The sequence below is a fragment of the Gobio gobio genome, assembly GCF_949357685.1.
Source record: "Gobio gobio genome assembly, chromosome: 3".
Taxonomy (NCBI): domain Eukaryota; kingdom Metazoa; phylum Chordata; class Actinopteri; order Cypriniformes; family Gobionidae; genus Gobio; species Gobio gobio.
This window is the reverse complement of record NC_137099.1, coordinates 52,267,662-52,285,136: the sequence shown is the minus strand read 5'-3', so window position 1 is coordinate 52,285,136 and position 17,475 is coordinate 52,267,662. Positions and strand designations below refer to the sequence as shown.

Below are 17,475 nucleotides of genomic sequence, written 5' to 3'. Positions count from 1 at the left end.
TTCTTTCAAAAGTAAGAGTCGACTCTGAGTCATTTTTAAGAATCGTTAGAAGACCGAAGCTTTTTCTCTGACTAGATGACGTCAACTTGTCAAGTTATTTGAATACGATACGCCCACTTATTGCGCTCCAAGACGCCAGTGAAAACTAGAAAACATCATGGCGACGAGACGCTGTGTTCTGAAGTGCGACTCAAAAGCAAACTTTTTTCATCTGCCCAAGGATGAGCATTTGAAGACTAAGTGGCTTGAAGACAAACCATACATCGTCGCGATTGAGTGTTTATTAGTCTTCAAATGTCTCTATTTGCATGTTTCGCGATCTCAGGAAGCTTTTATTATGGACTTCTATTATGGCACATGGTATCTTCTTCGTCTGTCTGTACCATATGTGGACTATATGTGCACAGAGCGCCCTCCGGCTGCCAGTATGAATTGAAAACAACACATAAGAGACTCAATCGCTCATGATAAGGCTACATCTGCGCATTTTGAGGAAGTATTGAATAAAAAAGACTCCTCTGTTTAGAAATTTGACACAGACATATGAGAATCTATCAATATGTCTCCTAATCTGCACACTTTTGAACTAAAAGCCCTGAGGGATGTTGATTTGTCGCGAGTCTCCGTGAGGAGAATAGAGGAGTTTTTTTATGAATGAGATCAGCTGAGGCTCATATTAAAATCAAACGGTACCGACGCGGTTTTCATATTCATAACTCCTGACACATATTAACAAATTACTGTCACCATAAGACTTTGATGGGCGTTCCGTTTCCGAAAATATCTGCACAGACTATACCAATCACAACTGACTGGGTCATCGGACCAATCACCGCAGATTAGCGTCACGTAAAGGCGGGGTTTTGAAAAGTGAATCACTAAAGGAATCATTTGAGAATTGCTGTCAAAACAGGTAAAAATAAATGCATATTATAAGAAAACTAAAGTCTTTTTTGTCATTGCATGCATGCAAAACTGTTGTTGGGGACTTCTAAAACAATATTTGGAACATTTTAAATGCCATATTTGGTGCTCTTTAATTCTAGGTTCTATAAGTGTACACTCAGCGTTTCAATAGTATAAAGTGGTTTTATCCACAATGCACCTGGTCTACATAATTCTAGCACTTTAACCAAAAGCTCAATGCAGAAATATTCATTTGCAATGCAAATTTATGCAAACTAAACTGCAAAGAAGTAATTCACAAATCCCCATTAGCATACAATCGCCCATGTCAATGCCTACTCAATATTCAACAACTTGCCCTGCTGAATGAGAGTGTGAACTAAATTAGTACACAGAGGTTAGCTAAACCTAACAGATGTCATTTAAATATAGAAGTCTTAAGGGTACAGAAGCAACAGCTTGTTGGTTCAGAGATGGTCATGAGAAACTAAAATCACGACTGTTTTTGCTACAAGAAACATTCTAGTAGAACTTTATTGGAAAACTATTCAAATTCTACAATAGAATATGGGAATGAAAAAAAAATTTCCGTGTGGGTGTGCACTGTTGACTCTTACCGGGCAGGTCTGAGAAGAGCAGTATGCATTCGTTGAAGCCGTTGGCCAGCAGACGGTCTCTCAGCTGCTGTAGAATAGCTACACCGATGCAAAAGGGGAAAGAGGAGTTCCCCAAAAGCAGAGTGTCCCACAGGTGGAAGATCTTGTGCAGGGGGAACACATCTGCGAAGAAAATGGGACAACAAATGACTTATTGCGAGTATATTTTGCAGCCTATGCACTTTAACAGCTGTACATTAATACGGTCAACAGGCCTACTGTATCATAGCTGTTGCTATATTGTGTATTTTGTAATTCCATATACCAGGAACTATCAATGTTTAAAAATATATATTATGTGAAAGAAAAAAAGAGATGCATTTTTTTTAATTGCGCTATTCATTTTTTGCTGTGCATTTAAAGAAAAATGTGCTCATAATAAAATCTGTAACATTGTTTGTTGTGTGACCATTAAAAAGACAACAAAGCATAATTAAAATATACAAGAACAGTTTTACATTGTTAATATAGATACTGCTATTAATATAATAACAATAGTTATTATATTAAAGGGATAGTTCACCCAAAAATGAAAATTAGCCTATAAAAAAAATGTCCTGGCACATCCCAGCTTTATAATGGCAGTGAATGGCCATACAAGTGCATCTATCCATCATATAACTGCTTCACACGGCTCCGGGGGGTTAATAAAGGCCTTCTGAGGCAAAGCCATGCGTTTGTGTAAGAACAATATCCATATTTAAAACTTTACAAACTGTAATCTGTAAGTTCTGCTGTCGTACGTGCGTTCACCAAAGACTGGCGTTCCAGCGGATGACGTAGGACGGTCCAGTGAGAATATGCTAGTTCTCGCGAGAACCAAGTTTTGTTTTGCTCTATCCTCTGCGCTTCCGCGTTCGTCACTGGATCTTACTGTGTCCTACGCCATACGCTGGACCGCCAGTCTCTCGTGAACGCGTGCGACAGTTAGCGGAACTTAGACATTACAGTTTGTAAAGTTTTAAATATGGATATTTTTCTTACAGAAATGCACCACTTCGCTTCAGAAGGCCTTTATTAACACCCCGGAACCGTGTGGAGCAGTTATATGATGGATAGATGCACTTTTATGGACTTCAAAACAGAAACAGCCATTCACTGCCATTATAAAGCTTGGAAGAGCCAGGACATTTCTAATATAACTCTAATTGTATTCGTCTGAAAGAAGACTGTCATATACACCTAGGAGTAAATCATGGGCTAATTTTCATTTTTGGGTGAACTATCCCTTTAATAATAGCAATAACAAAAGTAGTAATGATAATTCTTTGTATGTATATTTTATTATTAATATGTTTTTACCACAAAATACAGTTTTTGTCTCTGAAACGGAGCATCTTGAAATGTTATCTGAATTTCTTTAATTAAATTATACAAATAATTTTGTTACTGTTATTATTATTATTATTATTATTAATAAAAAATGTTACAACATTAATAGCATTACCAATATTACTATTAACAATATATGATAATTTTTTTTATTATTAGTATTATGTGTTTATTTTTACCAAAAGCTACTGCACACTACAGTACGTTTGATGAAACAATGCATGATTAGTCCATCCGTGCTTATTGTTTTGCAAAGACAAGTCTCCGAATAAGAACAATTCTTGTTCTGATTATGTCTTTGAAGATAAACAGATATTTCATATTTTACAGCAAAAATAAATGCCATACATTTCGACGGAGCAAATCACTTTAGTTTAGTTAAATGGTTGCATGTCCTTCTACAGTTTTATCATCTGGATCATCTCTGTTCAGCCTTCATGTAAAATAAACCGTCTTCAATTTGGGGTTGCAAGAACAAAAGAACTAGGCAACTTTAGGACAAATATTTTTTGTTAATTTGTTAATCTATGAATCCAAAAAAAGAGTTAAACATTGCCCAATGCTTCAGATCTGCAGTCAACACGAGTGACAGCTACTTACGTGTGAACATTGTAAGGAACCATGGGATCGCGTAGAGCTGAAAGGAACAAAAAGAAAGAAATGTCCATTTTTGCATAAAAGCCATTTCTACATGAGCAACAATGTGATTAATATGAATAAACAGCACGGGCCCTTTTATAATTCCCAATAAAACACCTCAGCTATTGTTCAATTCATCAGAGGAAAACTGTATTTGTAATTCAGGCCTTTGCTTCACAGCACTCTGTGAAACGAGAGGACGTGTGTGGGAGTGTAATGAACAGCCAACATCCCTGCGTCTCGCTGCCGTCTCCCTCCAGCACCTGTTCCAACACTGCCTCTTTTCCCATGGTTCTGCTCTGTTGCGGTCTGGTAGGATGTATAATCCATTTCAGCAGTTGATTGGTGGTTCGGCCTCGGAGGGGTTTAGGAAGAAATGAGAGGACGACCGCGAGACAGGCTTCAGTCTCGCCAGCTCTGCTCTCTGCTGGGAAGAGCTCCATCTCCAACTGGGACAGACTGACCGCTGCTTACCATGACAGCACTGTCGCGGAGGAGTCGCATTAAGAGGCGACAAAGAGCTGTGCATGATGGGACGAGGTCCAATGATATCCTGACACCCAATATAGAACAATATAAACTACTATTCAAACGTTTGGGGTATAATGTCTTTAAAAGAAGTCTCTTATGATCACCAAGACTGTATATTGTGAAAAAAAGCTGAATTGCTCCAGTCTTCAATGTCACATGATCCTTCAGAAATCATTCTAATATGATGATTTAATGCACAAGAAACATTTCTGATTATTATCAATGTTCAAAACGGTTGTGCTGCTTACTATTTTTGTAGAAACCACAATTTTTTCTTTGACGAATAGAAGGTTCAAAGGGAAAATATTGACATAAAGACACTTTTGATCAATGTAATGCATCCTTGTTGAATAAAAGTATTATTCTTACTGACCCCAAACTTCCGTTAACGTTCATCGAAAGAAAGTGACCTGAGAGAATGCATCATAACATTACCAAATTAGGTCCAAAATGACGTGTTTTCTATTGAGCTTGAGCAATTCATTGAATCCTTAGCCGTTTGTTTTGGCAAAAACGGGCCTATCCAACATCATCAGAAATGCCAACATGAAGCAGGACATAAAACTAGGTCACTTTGCTGTGAATTTCAGGCCTTATGCTGCCAAATATAATAGAACTCATGCAGACATTACTGAACTGAGCCAAATCCTCAACTAACATCAGCCAAGATGTAAACATGCCTCAAAGACAGTTTGATAATAACAAGATAAGTCAAATCAAGATCAAATATTATCCCAACTCCAGTGAAAATTAAAATGACAACTATGGGAAGAAACGGCCATTGTTTGAAAGCATCGGGTTACAGACAAAAATGATCTAGATAACTAACTTTTCTAAAGACAATGACTGCCGTTTGCCCATGCATAACGCACCACTGTGTTCTGGGTGGTTGCTAGGGCATGAGCAGATGGTTGTTAAGGTATTCTGGGTAATTGTTTTCTGGCCCAAGTTAACAAGGCCCATCTCCTTTCAGTAAAAGTGTAAAATGCTATTAACATGGCCCCTTTAAAAGAGCGCAAGGTGACATTGGGATTGTGCTGACAAGAAAACAAACACTTCCAGATCAAATGCATTGGGAATCATGGCAGGGTTAAGCGTATATAATGGTCTTCTCAGAGCTCGGCAGCGGTTACATCCTCTCACGAGAAACCATAACAGCAGCTGTTCAGAGGCTGAACAGAACACCAGTTCACTCCTCTTGCATCAAAGACCAGCTCAGTGTTGATTCCCACATCTCATCTTTTATTTGGACCCTCAATCATAGAGTTGTGGGAGGATTTGTCTGTGGAGGTCACCTATCCATCAGTGTAAAGAGACATCAACCCGGCATTTTATAAAATAAAGAGGGAGCGGTTGTGAATGTTTGTGGGGAAACTTGGCCAGAGCTCAAATCTCAGGGTCAGCTGTGTGTGTGAGAGCCCTATCAATGACAGAAGCCACAGCAGACCTGATGTGTGACAGGACAAGAAAGTGTAGATGAACTCAATCACTCAGGAGAGGATCTGCTGTCAAAAAAAATCAGGGCTCATACCAGGGACAGATTATGACACTGTCATGCCCTGGAGACGGACCTCTCTAAAGGACTCCTGTGCTCCGGTGGTTGTAGTGCAGTGCAACCAAACAGCCCAACCCCCCCCCTTCAACAAACTGCCGCTATGATTTCTCATTGTGTATGGGTGTAACGTCGCGCCGGTCCGATTTCTCATTGCGTATGAGTCCAGCGCTGCAGAGATTTCACATTACATATGAGTTTAACGGCACAGCGGTCCAATTTTTCGTTGAGTATGGGTTTAACACCGCAATGCTCTGATGTCTCACTGCGCATGGGTTTAGCGGCCTGGAGCTCCAATTTCTTGTTGCGTATGAGTTTAGCGGCATGGCGCTCCAATTTCCCGCTGTGCATGGGTTTAGTGGCACGGCACTCCAATTTCTCACTGCTTAAAGGATGGGTGAAATGCTGTTTCATGCATACTGAGTTTTTTACACTGTTAAAGACTTGGATTCCCATGCTAAACATGGACAAAGTTTCCAAAAAAAAGTTGGACATTTGATGGAGTATCTCTGTGCCAGAAAGTTTTTTTCGAGTATGGGTATATCTGACGTCAGATAGGGCCGAATGTCCTTGTACGGCCGTACGGGCTCTTCTCCCGGGAGGGCGCTTGCGAGCGCGACTTCCCTTTCTTTAGGGAAGCCGGCTGCGCTTCAGTCACAGGACTTCATGAAATCGACAATGTCACCAAAGAAGTGTGTTTTTGGTTGTCAGGGCAAGACAACCCTGCACAGCTTCCCAAAAGAACCCAGCGTTAATGGGACAGTGGATGGAGTTTGGTTTTTGTTTGTTCCCTGAATTTCTGCGACGACGGTTTATAAACAAGATACAGTTCAACTCCGGACTTGTAGCTTGTCTAATGATGAAAGATGGAGCAGTCCCAGCGATTAAGGTTCACGGTCGTATGTTGGGTGCAGGCGGTGAGTAAAACTGCTTCAAATGTCTTTGTGTTGTTAGCTATCTCGTTCATTCAAATGCGCTACTATTCCATTGTTTTTCTATGTCTGTTCACTAGTCTGACGTGCAAAACAGTTCCGCTTGCTACTGCTAACATTAAATCACATACAGTCCATAAAGCAAATTATGTCCTCATAAACCATGAGTAAACACACACAAATGTTGTAAAACTCACAAGCATGACAAGCCGCTAAGCAAATATATAAGTTACCGTTACATAGGGGTGGGAGAAAAGGTCGAAGCATCGCGATTCGTTATGCAACTGTAGTCGTTGCTGCCTCTCCTGTTCAATTTCAGCCTCTAGATCTGATTCTGGATCATATATGTATGGCTAAATCTGATTGATCTCAATGGTTTATTTAGGATAACGTTTTTTTTCTCCACGTTTAAGGATGTCAGAGCTTTCAGACTCTCTCAACGCAACAGCTGCGCGCGCTCGTGACTCTTTAGCTCCGCCCACAGGATACGCCCCCAGCTGCTCGTTTTTTTCTGGAAAGACTCGGTACAGCCTATCTTTCTTTTATAAATATAATAAAACTAAAAAGACTTTTCGGAGATGTGAAGGATGCAATCCTACTCTATAGGTCCTCAAGATTGACATGAGATTGACTGAAACGGAGTGTCTCTTTGCATATAGGTTTAGCGGCATGCCACTACATTTTCTCGTTGTGTATGTGTTTTGTGGTGCAGCACTCCAATTAAACGTACATTAATCGTACCCTGGCTCATACACATTTTTACAATACATTTTCATGACTTTTGAGGCAAATATTCAGGATCAACCGTTCCATGAAACATCTAATGTATAAATGTAAAATTTGAGAAAAAAACATGCTCAAAATTATATCTTTCCTAAAATTGATGACAAGCTATGCGCTTTCATACAACACAAGTATAAGTTTGTACTGTGCCAGAAAAAGAGAACAGCAGAGAACATAACGTCACATGACGAACGTTTAGTATTGTAAGCGTATATAAATTAAACATATATTCTTTTATAGAGATATTCGTGAAACTAATTTCTATGACTTTCCAAAACTTTCTGGGTTTATTTATTGTTCTACAACTTTTCCAGGCCTCAAAATTGCTATTTAAAAATTCCATGACTTTTCCAGGTTTTTCATGACTCTACGAACCCTGAGAATTACACGTAATCGAAAGCATTTCTTCTGTTAAAAATTCTAGTATGGGACAATAATATATTGAAGTGGTCATATATACTCAAAGTTACTATAACGTTTAATTAAAAATTGTATTATTGATATTAATATTATGACAGAAAACTGTTGATAATATTCAATCATACATTTTATTAAGTAGTAATATTTTAATAGTAACAATAGGAAAAGTAAGGTAAGATTTTAATAATAATAAATTGTTATTACAATTACAACAATTATAATTATTAAATAAAATATTATTATTATTTAATGACATTTTATCATTTTTATATTAAATAAATAAATAACCAAATTAAATTTTATGATTTCATATTAAATAAATAACCAAACTACTACTATTATTGTTAATATTATCTTGTAAATAAAAAAATATACTATAAAAATAAAAACCTCACTCATTACTACAGCTTATATTTAAGGTCGTGGATTTGGACAAATTTCAAACTAGTTTAATACAAAATAAAGTTAATATTACACATTACTCAAGTAGATTTTAGACACAATACTGCCCATTACTTTTTATTAAACACTTTTAGGAGTAAACTAGCATAGCAATGACGTTCAAAGCTAACAGGAATTAACTAAAAGCCACAAGAGTAAAATACTGATGTCCTGGGGCATGAAACAAAGTAAATATAGGGTGAGCTTGATGTGGTTTCATGTTGTTTTTTACACTTACATCAGGTATGAATCCAATCTCGTTCAGGTGGTTGCTGAGCTCAGGGTCGTGGAACGCAATCATCTGCGAGAAGACGGTCAGATATTCTGGAGAAGTGAAGAATAAGAGCATTCAGGCGTTTGTACTTCTGCCAAAAACACTTTTACCACATTATACCCATGGCAGAAGAAACACTTTGCTCAAAGCTCAGTCAGAGAGCAAAACAAAGCAATTCTGCTGCTGAAGTGCTGACAGCTGAGCTAGCAAAACTCAGCAACAAACATGCCCAAATGTCAAGCTACAGAAATCTTTTAAGTGTTTATGGCTGTTATCAATGTAGAGTAACAGTCATAAACACATAAAGGATTTTTAAGTAACAGCTGCAACACAAGCAAGCACATGCAAACGTCACACACACAAGCCGTGTAAATTGGTAAAATGTGGGTTCTTTTATTAGCCTGCACTGAAAATGACATGCTCTCAATCCAGTGCTGTAGTCATATTCTTTCAAGTGGGCCAGGAAATCACCTTACCTTGTATTACATGCGAGTTGTCCTTCAGGAAGAAATTGTACAGATATTTGGGGATGAAGGCTGACATGCATGCATATGCAAGAGCTGGGAGGGGAAAAAAAAGAAATCAAGACCGTTAGCTCAGCTAGAGGCACTAATATCAAGAATAATGTTTAAAAAAATGGCCATAAATCTGTAACACACATAGGTTAACATGAACTAACAATGAAATATAACTCTAAAGCATTTATTAATATTAGTTCATGTTCATTTCAACATTCACTAATACATTATTAAAATAAAAAAATATTTAATGGACCTTAGCTTACAATGAACAGCTGTATTTTTATAAAGTAATGTTAACAAATATTAATAAACAGTGTAACAAACGTAATGCTCATTGTTAGTTGATAGTTAATATATCCTAACATTAACTAATGGACCTCATTGTAAAGTGTCACCCAGAAATCTTACCTTCGTTGTTGAAGTTTAGGTACAGGAAAGGTGCGCAAAGTGAATCCAAGCCTTAAGCAAAAATATGAAATGAGTAAGTCATACTTCACAAAAGATTTCACAATAAAATAATGAAATAAAAAAGCCTGCTTTTAGGAGGGTAAAGATTTCTAAATAAATAAGAAAGAAGGATTATTTAAATGTATACATCATGGCAATATGTGTGGTATTGAGTTTAGTAAGTCAGCATTGTAATATAGTATGAAAATATGACAATTATTGCAAATAAACTCTGAATGCATTAGAATAATGAGAATTCCGGGGGAGAAAATGGCATCCTGAAAATCTTTTTGCTATATAAAATCATGGCAGTTTTGCAGCATTCTTTTGTTTATTTTTTTACAAATTGCAGTGTAATTTGTGTTTTAATTAAAATATGCATAAATTACTGTTGACAGTAATGAGAATATAATGAGAATCACCACTGAGAAAAATGCCATATCATGATAAGAATTATTTGGGGAAACATGCTTAATTGTAATGATAACAAATGTCACAATGATGTTTATTTGTCTTTATGGAAAATATAATATCTAATTACTCCCCTTTGCCAGTTTTAGAGTGAAAATAATAAAAAATAACATCCTGAAAATATAGCTAATTATTTTCTTTATGTCAAATCAAATGAGTTATAATTTAAACAGTAAAATATCATGATAATTAGACTTTGGGGTGGAAAATGTGCATAATTGTAATATTAATAAATGCCACAATGAAAAACACCTAAATGGTTCTAAAATAAGCTTAATTTTCTCTAAGGAAAATATAATTTCTGATTCTTTTTCTTCGCATTAAGGTGGAAATACGACCTAGAGATGTTCTTGACAGGTTATGAGAGACTCCCCCACACAGACATTAATAAATCACATCAGCGCACACACTTGATTTGATCTGTTATCTTTCTCAGATAGTAAGAACCTTTAGGCCACCAGACCCTAAAGATGCCCGTTACAAATGAAACACTGTGAGGCTTTGCTGCCATCTAGTGGCAGAAAGAGTAGAAACGTGCATATGACCCCACCCAACTATTGCTCCATCACCTTGCCAATACACCAGATCAGGATGAGACACCACCCAGGCCTTGAGCACCCGCCGAAACTTGATGTGACCCTGAGGTGACGACAACAGCTCATCGTACTGGTGGCAGCGAGGGATGTCCACTTCAATCTGCGTCACACATGATAACAAAGGCTGAACGAATGTCTAAAGCTTCTAATGCATAAAATCTGCACTCTTAAATGAACTCAGATGAGGTGGGGGACATGTCTCAGTCAGCGCTGTTTGCTCCTGGATCGCTTGAAATATTCAGCAGTGGATAGTCAAATCTTAACAAGGCTTAAAGGTGAAGACAGGCACACCGCAAACAAAGTGAATTATTCAACAGGCTGATGAATTATTCAGTTTTTCAAAAACCTCAATCAGTGCAAAGACTATCAAACACATGGAAGTGATTCTCACCTGTCTATCAGTGGGGATGGGCGTGTCCTTATCGATGCCGTCATATTTTGATTGGATATCCCCCTGTGGGAGTTTATAAACTGATTTGAATGTGGTAATAAAAATAGGAGTGTTGCGCTAAAAGGCATGTTCACTATAAAAAGGAAAAAGGCATTGCTTAAAAGTGAAATGTGTATTGAATTTCAACATTTGATTGTACACATCATGCAGACACAGAAATCAATAGTCCGTTAATGACCAAAAAATGCCAAGCATGCTTTTTAGTCTGCAAATGCATCAACAGAAATAAATCAAAAGTGCCCTTTAGAAAAGGTCGTAAAACGGCTGAACAATAACAATATTTTCCTCTGCAGTCTGTTCCTTGGTGTAAAATGCAGTTTTTGTTCGTACCTCGACTCCTAGTAAGGCTGCCCAGGCCAGACCCCTCAGAAGAGGAGGAATATCAACCCTCGCCTCCTTCCAGATCTGGTTCTTCTTGTAGGGGTACGCCTAAAAAGTTAACGCAAAACATTTATGGCATCATTACACAGGGGAATCGCATAAGACCTGCCAAGACCTGACATTCCTGGATCAAAGAAGAAAGAAAGAAAGAAAGAAAGAAAGAAAGAAAGAATACATCATGCTAATATAATTGCCTTTAATGATTGTCATGAAAATCAGCATTGTATTAATGAAAATATAATGGCATAATCAGAATAAAGGGAATAAAATAAAAAAAAAACTCTGAATGCATTAGAATAATGAGTTTCCTGGGGGAGAATATTACTTTAATTGTCATAAAACAGAATTCTTCCACCTCAGAAACATCGCTAAGCTACGGAACATGCTATCCATCTCTGATGCGGAGAAGTTAGTTCATGCATTCATGACCTCTAGACTAGATTACTGTAATGCTTTATTAGCTGGTTGTCCTGCATCCTCAATAAACAAGCTACAGTTAGTCCAAAATGCAGCTGCTAGAGTTCTTACTAGGTCAAGAAAATATGATCACACCAATTCTAACACCCCTAAACTGGTTACCTATTAAGTTTCGTATCAATTATAAAGTATTGCTACGGACCTATAAGGCCTTAAATGGTTTAGCTCCTGTGTATTTAACTGATCTTCTATTGCCTTATAACCCATCACGATCTTTAAGATCACTAAACTCTGGGCCTCTGGTAGTACCTAGGATATCCAAGTCCACTAAAGGAGGAAGAACGTTTTCATATTTGGCACCTAAACTATGGAATAGCCTTCCTAATAATTTTCGAGGCTCAGACTCACTAGATTAAAGACCAGTGTTAACTTTGACAGCAAATTTTGATTTAGTTTTAGTCATGGTCTTTTGACTAAAATGCCATTTAGTTTTAGTCATATTTTAGTCACCTGAATTGTTTTTAGTTTTAGTCGACTAAATTGTTTAGATAAAGTTAAATTTAGTTCAATTGTAATACATTAAGCATTTAAGCCTTACATAACCAAACTGACATTTTGACATCATTTTGTTTTTGACATTAAAAATACACGAAAGAGAGCTCAATTCCCTTTTTTTTTTTTTTTTTTTTAAACATCTATATAGTTTTTATAACTTTGTATTTCTGTTTTAGTTAGTAGGCCATATCAGGTTAAGCTAAAGCTTCAAATAAGTTTTTTTATTTTTTTAATTTCAGTTAACATTTATTTAAATTTCAAGTAATGAAGTTTTTTTTTAATGGTTTTAGTTAACTATTATAACCCTGATACTTTATTGAATATGTGTCAAATACTGGTCTTTCCTCCTGACTATGAATTAAATGGGAATTCAATTAAATACAGTTTATCGTGTAACCAAAAACGAATATATAATGCGTGACTTTTAATGATAAACAAGCTCGAAATACACCAGGACTCTTATTTTGAAATGTCTGCGCCTTGCAGGATGCTCATTCAAGTTCAGATGAGGGAGATAAAATAGGCAATGTTACAACCGTCTAAAACATATTACTATATAAACATGGTAAAGTAAAAATTGTCATTACTCATCAGCATTAGTTCATAAACAATTGCATGGCATAAATGTGCGCTATTCATTGATTGTGAGCCGCTCTGGAGTGCTGTATTGGGCGTGTTTTCCAGTGGTTAGATCAGCACGTTCAAATCAAATGTGCGCATCTGTTACACAGGATATCAGTTCTGACTGGATCCCTTCCCAAATCGTCCCTCTCTAACATTTTCGTCTCGTTTGTATTTGTTGACGAAAATGACAGTTGATTTTCGTCATCCAACACTAGTTTTTATATAGTTATCGTCTCGTTTTCTTCAGTGAAAAAAGGTCGTTGACGGAAATTATTTGTCAACGAAATTAACACTGTGACGCATCTCTTTAGCCAGGCATTCACATAAAGCATCTCATAACCTTGTAATCCAGTTATATCAGTGCATCTTCAGATGACGCAGCTCTGCATCAACACGCACCCATGCTCATTCTATATACCCTAATCATTAACAACATGTATTATTATTTCACTTATTTCTGTGCCTTAATTTAATTATTCTATTGATTAATTAACACATTGTTAGCTAATCTGTGTGCTTTGTATATGTGCATTTCTGAAATACATAACGTGGACAAATCACTTAAAAAAGTTATGTAGACGCATGCTTTTTCTGTGAAGCTGATTTGAAACGATATGTATTGTGAAAAGCGCTATACAAATAAATGTGAATTTAATTGAATGAAAATAACATCCTGAAATTAGAAATAATTATCTTTATGCAAAATAAAATGAGTTATTTTATTTTGCTGCACTTAATTTTTTAGTAGTGTTAAAATTCATTTTACAAGCTGATGAAATCTCTTACTACGAATTATTACTCAACACAAAAGGTTCAGCTATCACCATCATCATCATAAAAAAAAAAAAGGTTTATGACAGATAAATCAACATTAATGACATGAAATGACTGTGTTTGCTGATTTTATGAAAATGTCAATAACGCTAAAACTAACCTCAAAAAACAACTTTTGGCATTTTAACGCACATCATTTAGAATAATTTATGAACCATTTTTTTCCTGTGGGTGGACGTCCATCATGAGGGGATTTCATCAGCTATTCTTATATGGTCAGAAACTGTGTGTGCGTAAGTGTAAAGGACCTTGAGCAGTCTGTCGAAGAGGACAATGCGGGTGAGCTGGTACTCGGTATCTCTCTCCCGGATAATGAGGGGCAGTGTGACGGTGGTAGACAGTTCATTACTGCTGTTAGACTGAGGCAGGCTGGATTGCCTGCGGGACACACGGGACATTTCTGTATCATCAGACAGACACCGACTGCTGCCAAACACACCAGAATACTGAACACAAAATGCGAGCTAATGAACAAGGGAAGATTTCTTACTCATCTTCTAATAACGGATAGTACGTCTCTCCAGCAACATCCTTCAGCCTCTAGAATGAGAGATCAGCAGCGTTTTAACAGGGCAAATTACATGTTTTTTGGATTTGTAAAATTAAAAAAAATCATAAGGGGTGTGCTATAAGAATAGCTCCAATATTGTCCAGATTTAGTTTAAAAACTCTGACAACTTTAACAACAACCACATTTGTAAAAAGACATTTAAATTATATATATATATATATATATATATATATATATATATATATATATATATATATATATATATATATATATATATATATATATATATATATATATATATATATATATATATATATATATATATATATATATATATATATATATATATATATTTATACATTTTAAACAAGGAAATATAGCTATTTGGCATAAAATGTTGATGGATCAGTGAATAGGTTCAGTACACAGCAAAATGACATGATAAACTCATTTTTTTTTTAAATGGCGTTTATCGCGTTTTGGAAAAGAGCTCTTATATATATATATATATATATATATATATATATATTATTATTATTATTATTATTATTATTATTTTATTTTTATTTTTTCCCTAGTTAATTACATGATGTGACAATGAATTCATCTATAAAAAAAATTTTTTTTGATAATTAAAAGAATATATAGTTTTGTTTTGTTTTTTACATTTGATGGTCCATACGAGCAAACACACTTACATTTTTGAGCTGATAAAGAGAAAGTGTCACAGTTGTGTCATCCAGTAGGAAACTTCTGTCCCGGCCTTGACCAAAAGACTCGCCATCCTCCAAAATGTACCTAAAGAGCAAACACATTCGACAATGTTTAGCTGAATGCAAACGAATACTTAAAACAGATGTCTTATTCTGCACCCTGAAATAATGGGAAAGCTGGCATAATGTGGGGATCAGAGGTGTGCGGGTACTTGGAAAGGGTGCAGGCGGGAGGTTTTGACTGGATGATCTCTTGATTGGTCAGCTCTTTCTCTAGGTCTCCTCCTGCCAGACACCACAGGTGATAGACCTCATCTATGGCTCTCTCTGCCAGGTAGCTCTCTCCATCATCTACACGACACAGCACAACAGTCATTAACTTTATTTTTAGCATTTACATTTTATAGTCATTAAAATGATTTTCAACAAGTTCTGGTGACCCAAACCTTTGCAGAGTTCGCCGATGTCCTCAGGAAGCTCTAAATGGGCGCAGCGCGGGGAGGCAGCGAACAGACGCACAGGGCTCTGGAAGGGTGTGTACTGACAGGAAATGCTCTCAAACACAGAGTCTTCCAGAAGCTCGGCTGGGGTGGGTCTGAAAGACAGGAACAATTAGCAAAGACTAATCATTATTATTAATTAAGCACAAGTTTGCCCTGCTCTGTTTATTCACATATCTATTAATAATTAATAGATAGCAAATCAATTCCAGTAACATGATGATTCAATTGCACCAAAGCAAACAACTAGGGCTGAGTGAAATATATGTTTACAATCCAAAAAACAGTATCACTTTACAATAAGGTTGTATTAGTTAGCATTAGTTAATGCACTAGTTAACATGAACTAACCATGAACTACACCTCTGTTCAGCATTAGTTCATCTTTGTTAACGTTAGTTCATAAAAATCCAGCTGTTCATGGTTTGTTCCTGTTAGTTCACAGTGCATTAACTAATGTTAACAAGATTTTAATAATGCATTAGTAAATGTTGAAATTAACATTAACTAAGATAAATAAATAAATGCTTTATAAGTGCAGTTCATTATTAGGTCATGTTAACTAATGTAGTTAACTAATGTGAACTAATGAACCTTATTGTAAGTGTTACCATCGTATCCAAAATAAAAGTTTGTGTTTCTTTTTACATAATATATATTTGTGTACTGTCTATAATCATGATGTATATTTGTAATACACACATACATGTATATATTTAAGAAATATGTGCATGTATATGCTGTATATATTTTTATATTATATATATATATATATATATATATATATATATATATATATATATATATATATATATATATATATATATATATATATATATATATATATATATATATATATACAGCAGATTATTGCTGAAGTGAAAGCAATTCAAAATATGAAAGTATGAAAAAGTTTAAAGTTTAAATTAACTGTAAATGAAAAATACTGTACTAAATATTTTTTATTTAATATAAAAATATACTGTATATTTGACCAAAAAAAAAGTTTACACTAAAATAAATATAAAATCAAAGCCATATGTCTAACCAAGTTGTGTTCCAAACTTGAAGTTGATATCACAAAAATAAGTTCTCATGAGATTTTGTTTAGGCGCTATACCAACAATAGCCACCGGGTGTAATCCAAATTCCATTGTTGATGCGTTTTCCTGTAAATGTCTGTCCAAATATCACTTCCATCACAAAACAGTCACCAAATATGGAACCTTGAGACTCAGACCTTTCCGACGATATGTGTTTTGTCAAGATTAGAAAAGATTTGGATTATAAAGTAGTTAAAAAAATTGTTGTAATATGAAACATGACACCGCCCACTAGGGGAGGAGCCCGCTAGAAGAATTTAGAGTACCGTTTCCATGGTAACACAACATCCGATTTCAAACCACTTTTCACAGGATGAATTTTGAGTTTGTAAACTTTCGAATGATACCTAATTTATGATAATTACTCAAATCATAAAATTGGCTTCATCACTCAGTCTCCTCTCCACCATAAGCTGGTGTGTGTGTGGTGGGCGTTCTGGCGCAATATGGCTGCTGTCGCATCATCAGGTTGTGCTGCACATTGGTGGTGGTTGAGGAGATTCCCCCTTCTATATGTAAAGCGATTTGAGTACCCGAAAAAGCGCTATATAAATATGTAATGTAATATGTATACGTAACAAATTATTATTAATTTTATTATTATGTACATTGACCACTTTTACCGTAAGTGACGGCGCGCTGAATGGGTGTCGTTTTTTGAGGTAAAAATATTATATAAATACTGTTGGGTTTCTCGCACAAACCGATCGTTTCATGTCTTAGGACATCAATGTGTTGTCACGAGCTGCGGAGTTTAATATGGATTTGTCTGTGCAGTTTTTTTTAACTCTCATAGATGTAAGCAGATAAACATCACATTTTCATTTTTGGGTGAACTATCCCTTTAAGAAGAAGCTGATTTTCAAAATTGTGAGTGTCAAGCGT

General features: G+C 35.9%; 1 protein-coding gene across 2 annotated transcripts in view; it reads right to left on the bottom strand.

Annotated features, from left to right (window-relative positions):
- tbck (TBC1 domain containing kinase) overlaps window positions 1-17,475 on the bottom strand; it is a 78,143-nt gene that overhangs the window by 42,894 nt on the left and 17,774 nt on the right. The window contains exons 10-22 of one of the 2 annotated variants that reach the window (XM_079812191.1): window positions 15,434-15,582; window positions 15,200-15,338; window positions 14,973-15,072; window positions 14,254-14,303; window positions 14,012-14,141; window positions 11,283-11,381; window positions 10,893-10,955; window positions 10,475-10,601; window positions 9,396-9,446; window positions 8,943-9,026; window positions 8,431-8,516; window positions 3,495-3,531; window positions 1,524-1,685 (exon numbers count right to left, since the gene is read on the bottom strand). In XM_079812191.1, coding sequence (XP_079668317.1) covers window positions 1,524-1,685; window positions 3,495-3,531; window positions 8,431-8,516; window positions 8,943-9,026; window positions 9,396-9,446; window positions 10,475-10,601; window positions 10,893-10,955; window positions 11,283-11,381; window positions 14,012-14,141; window positions 14,254-14,303; window positions 14,973-15,072; window positions 15,200-15,338; window positions 15,434-15,582 — 1,277 coding nt within the window. The remainder of the gene's footprint in view (window positions 1-1,523; window positions 1,686-3,494; window positions 3,532-8,430; window positions 8,517-8,942; window positions 9,027-9,395; window positions 9,447-10,474; window positions 10,602-10,892; window positions 10,956-11,282; window positions 11,382-14,011; window positions 14,142-14,253; window positions 14,304-14,972; window positions 15,073-15,199; window positions 15,339-15,433; window positions 15,583-17,475) is intronic. The other variant, XM_079812192.1, reaches the window with a different exon arrangement.